Below are 5,035 nucleotides of genomic sequence, written 5' to 3' on the forward strand. Positions count from 1 at the left end.
GAGCACGGCAATTAAGCTCTGTTTAAATACAATCAGGGATTCATAACTATATGATTAAGGAATGATCGAGCTTCTGTTGGATCAGATTAAGTAGCACATGATTTACAATTATCGTCTGCTAGCTGTCCGCTGTCTTCAATTAGAAAGGAATACTATTACAGGGCAGTGACGGGGGCAGCTCACATGCAACCCAATTAAGCATATCATTAGTGAAGATTAGAGTGGCTTATAAACTGATGAATTAATAATCATCAGCGGAGTTCAGCTCTGGACTCTGGAGTCTGCGCTCACACACACACACACACACACACTATTTTGGAACCTTTTTAGTTTTCTCTCTCTCTCACACACACACACCCCCCCCACTATTTCAGAACCTCTTTCTCTCTCTCTCTCTCTCTCTCTCTCGCCATAACACAGTCTCTTTCTCTATCTAGAGGTACCTGTTTCACCTGCGTCAACCTGCATTGCTTCTCCATTGTCTCTTTCGCCCACTTTCTTAACTGCCCAAAATGCTACTCTTCTAGTTCTCTCTCAACTCAATAGCTGAGAGAACGGCCCCTTACTGCTCCGTCTCAGTCCCCTCTACTATCAGCTGAAGTATAACTAGCTACCACGTAAAGCTACACTGAGTCCTATTGTCAACCCAATAGCTTTCCAAGATCTTGCAAGCATGGGTGCTGCTTTGCTTCATTTACTTGACCTAGCAAAAAGGTATTCTGGTTTATCGTGTATGTTGCCTCAGATTGCAATCACTCTGTTTATGCTCTTCTGTTGCTGCCCATCTAGAGGCTATGGAGATTTCGTAGGTGATGCAAATGGGCTCATGGTATTCAAGAAGGCTGTGGATATCTACAACTCTCTGCAATGGGATGTCGGCGGCGGCGGCGGGGGTAGTGTCAGTGGCAGCAATGTGTGTCAATGGCAAGGGGTTGAGTGCAGTGGAACACCATCATCATCAACGTTGAGGGTAACCTCTCTAAGGCTGCCTGGTGCAAGCCTTTCTGGCCCCATTCCAGAGGGCTCAATTGGGCAGTTAACAGAATTAAGGGTGTTGAGCTTGAGATCCAACAGGCTCTCTGGTAGCCTCCCTGCAGACCTTGCCAATTGCTCCTTCATCAGAAGCATCTACCTCCAGCACAACCTTTTCTCAGGCCCCTTGCCCATCAATTTCACCCTCTGGCCCAACCTTCTCCATGTCGATCTCTCTTTCAATAATTTCAGCACTACCATGCCCCCCTCATTGGGAAAACTTGACCAATTGAAGTCCCTCTTTCTGCAAAATAACTCCCTGTCAGGCCCTATCCCAGCCATAAACATTTCCTCTCTGAGTAAGTTTAGTGTTGCTTACAACCAGCTTGATGGTGCCATTCCTCACACTTCCACATTCAGAAACTTCACCAAGGCTTCCTTTCTGGGCAATAATCTATGTGGGTTTCCTTTGCCACCATGCTCTGCTGAAGCCCCAGGGCCAGGGGTAGGTTTTGACCCTATCGGTGCACCTCAGAAGCATCACAGAAAGCTACATGGGGGGGCCATTGTAGGCATAGTGATAGGGGTTGCTTTTTTCTTGCTTTTCTTGGCTTTCCTATGTTTGCTTGTCTTAAGAAAAGGAGGGGCTAAGGTTCCTCATGATAAAAAAGCCATGGAAGCTCGTTCTGTTGACAGCAATGGCATCGAAGCAGCCATGCCCAGAACAGACTATGCAGCAGCAGCAACAGCATCAGACTCATATCACAAAAAGCTTGTTTTCTTTGAAGGTGTCAGTCATGCATTTGATTTGGAGGACCTCTTAAGAGCTTCTGCAGAAGTTTTGGGGAAGGGCAGTGTTGGGACAGCCTATAAAGCAGTGCTGGAGAGCGGTTCTATTGTTGCTGTGAAGCGTCTCAAAGACGTCACTACAGAGAGGCAGGATTTTGAGCAGCACATGGCAAGCATTGGCAGGCTAAAGCATGGTAACTTGGTGCGTTTCATTGCTTACTACTACTCCAAAGATGAGAAATTGCTTGTGAATGAGTACATGACCAATGGGAGCTTGTCAGCCCTCCTGCATGGTAAGCTCAAATTTCATTCTACTTACCTTGATGTGATCTAATACATGATGGTTGACATGATGTGATAATGGTATCAGGCTACAAAAGATTTCTAGCATAGTGATATTCTGTATTCTGACCCATGTAAGTTGACATAATGTGTTCAAGGATTTTCGAGCTGTCTAATCATGGTTGCATGATGTGTATGATGGTACCAGGCAACAAAGAAGTAAACCACACCCCACTTAACTGGGATACGCGAGTACGCATTGCGTTGGGCACGGCATTAGGTATTGATTATCTACATGATCACATGTGCACCCATGGCAACATCAAGTCCTCCAACATTTTGCTCACTGCCAACTACACCAGCTGTGTTTCTGATTATGGCATGGCACAGCTAGTGAGTGCCACACCGGCGGCAAACCGGATTGTGGGTTACAGAGCCCCGGAGGTGACTGATATAAAGCGGGTTACCCCGAAGGCAGACGTGTACAGCTATGGTGTGCTGCTGCTGGAGCTGCTGACAGCAAGGGTGCCCTTGCAGGCAGCAAAGGGAGAAGATGGAGTAGATTTGCCTAAATGGGTGCAGTCAGTGATGAAGGAGCAGTTGACTACTCAGGTTTTTGATGTGGATCTCACCAAGTACCATGATATAGAAGAGGAGGAGATGATGCAGATGCTGGACATAGCACTTACATGTGCGGCGCCCTCTCCTGATCAAAGGCCAACTATGAAGGAAGTGGTGAAATTGCTAGAAGATATCAAGAAGGGAAAGCAGTATGGAGAAGAGCAAAATTGAAGCAGTGGGGGGTTCCATATGCAGAAAAGAAAAAGGAAGAATATAGCCATATTGCAAAAAGGTGCACATTCCACTGATGCCTCCTCACCACCATCATATTTCCTCAATCACCCATTTGGGGAGAGGGCTGTGTTTTAATCACCTATCATTAACTTTTTCTTGCCTAATTACCCACCATAATCCTTGCCTTGCACACAGTAGCTCATTCTTTCACACCAGAACTCTTGAAAGTTGGATGCATATGGTGTGTTTATGTTATTCATTTTTAATCCTTTCCCCCTTCTTCCTTGACTTGTGCATCCACCATTGTCTTGCACCCCCCTTGTTGCATCTTATGCATATTCCTCAGATAAACTTGCCCTCTCAATGACACTATTTTGAGGTATAGTATGCTAAACAGTCTCTCTCTTTTGTCTTTCATGTAACCTTTTCTCTGTACTCTCCATGTTGACTCCTTCACTTAGAACCCTTGATAAACAACTTATGCTTTTCTTAGCATTGCTATGCACTGTTCTCTTACAACAATAATGAGACAATAATGAGAGTGTTTTCCTTGGAATGCTTACTAGAGTTTCTTCCCACTACCTTAAGATGAGCAATGATGCCAAGTATTTAACAAAGTCTTATTGCTAGCCTTTTAAAAAAAACAAGGTGATTTTCAAAAGACAATGCTTTGCAAGATCTAATTTAGAGTTATCTGCATATTTTTCTTCTCTTTTAGAAAAGTTAATACATGTTATACATTATTAAGTGTATACAAAAGGAACATTAAGGGACCTGGACTACAATGTAGTCTGCCAATTGGCCCAAAAACTTCAAATCAGGTACTCCAATTTCGTTGTGGGCTTGCATTTCTTTATATTCAGTGCCATGTAATGAGTTTAGGTAAGGATAAGATCTGGGGGGGTCGATGTTTGGCAATAGAGATGGGGGAAAGGGCACTTGTTGGAACAAAGGAGAGGGATAGTGCTAGAGGAGGTGAGATGCCCTAAAGGCACTAGTGGGCCAGGGTGGCCTAAGGTATAACCCTTATAAAGGAGAGGGGTAGTGCTAGAGGAGGTGAGATGCCTTAAAGGCACTAGTGGGCTAGGGTGGAAGCCTTATAGTAGGCAAAGGCCTAAGATAGACCTTAGGCATTAATTAATGCCCAAGATATACATACATACATACATATATATATATACATATACACACATACACATACACAGAATACAACAAATGGGACCATCCCATGAGCAAGCCAAAACCCCTCATTATAGTGCCATGCACATATACCTTGTTACTAATCTAAAGCCTTAGCTGGCCAATATCTCATAATGTACAATGTTTATAGTGCCATTACATAACACTTATTAATGTCCTCAATTGGAGGAGAATCTTTGTTAATCCAAAATGGGATTAACATCCCCCCTACACCTGATGTAGGTTATGTCCTCTCATAACCTCTTATCGAGGTCAAAAGACCTGGTCGTCGCGTCGAACTCATGTCTGTAGAAGTTCCGACAAGATTGAAGCTTTTTAAGGGTTCTTCTGAATCCATGGTGTGATGTCCAGAACCCGGTGTCTACCATATCCTTAAATGTGACATGCATGTAACTTGGTAGACACCTGAGGTGATGATAATAAAGCATCATGCCTCGTTCATTCGGGCCTCTGTTCATGTCAAAGCAAAGCTGCTCGGCATCAAATCCATCATACCTTTCCTTTGGCTGATCGATAAGCACTACGATCAACTTCATGAATCTGACGGTAGCTACTATGTCTGGATCTAGAATTCGTCACCACGCTCGGATCCAAGTGAGCATTTGTTGCCTTTGACTTGTGTTATACTGGAATGTTGATGGCGGATATTAAGGGAAGTTGTAACAGACATGAGAATCCCTTTGCTTTGCTTCATGGAACTAGAGTGAATTGAGCCATCTTTTGATTGGCATGTAAAGTGGATCCACTCTTTGTGTTAGCGGCGGGGAGCATGAATGAAAACTATACTATGGCACTGTGAGGTACTCCTTGCGCCAATCGGGCTAGATGCCAAAATCCTCAAGCCAGGGGTTAGTATCATCTGTTTTGATTGTTGTATATCCTCCCCTTGTATGTACTGGATGCTATTTGCACCATCTGTGGAAACAATAACTGATCATGAATGTTACAATGCGGATTTCCAGCACATCGGCCAAGTGTGGGTTGGCTAGTTTGGTGT

At 44.1% G+C, this 5,035-nt stretch overlaps 1 protein-coding gene across 1 annotated transcript; it reads left to right on the forward strand.

The window, feature by feature from the left end:
- The first annotated feature begins 347 nt into the window (after positions 1 to 347).
- LOC147603739 (putative inactive receptor kinase At3g02880) lies at positions 348 to 3,220 on the forward strand. Its single transcript, XM_086796245.1, has 2 exons — positions 348 to 2,054; positions 2,252 to 3,220. The coding sequence occupies exons 1-2, from the start codon at positions 674 to 676 to the stop codon at positions 2,833 to 2,835; spliced, it is 1,965 nt and encodes a 654-aa protein (XP_086652371.1). The 5' UTR covers positions 348 to 673; the 3' UTR covers positions 2,836 to 3,220.
- The last annotated feature ends 1,815 nt before the right edge of the window (positions 3,221 to 5,035 follow it).

Source organism: Cibotium barometz, chromosome 63 (assembly GCF_041138505.1).
Source record: "Cibotium barometz isolate CiBa-2024 chromosome 63, ASM4113850v1, whole genome shotgun sequence".
NCBI lineage: Eukaryota > Viridiplantae > Streptophyta > Polypodiopsida > Cyatheales > Cibotiaceae > Cibotium > Cibotium barometz.

Coding starts and splice junctions, on each gene's coding strand:
- LOC147603739 (XM_086796245.1), top strand. CDS start 674: ATGGGTGCTGCTTTGCTTCATTTACTTGACCTAGCAAAAAGGTATTCT. Junction 2,055..2,251: donor CTTGTCAGCCCTCCTGCATG/GTAAGCTCAAAT, acceptor TGATGGTACCAG/GCAACAAAGAAGTAAACCAC.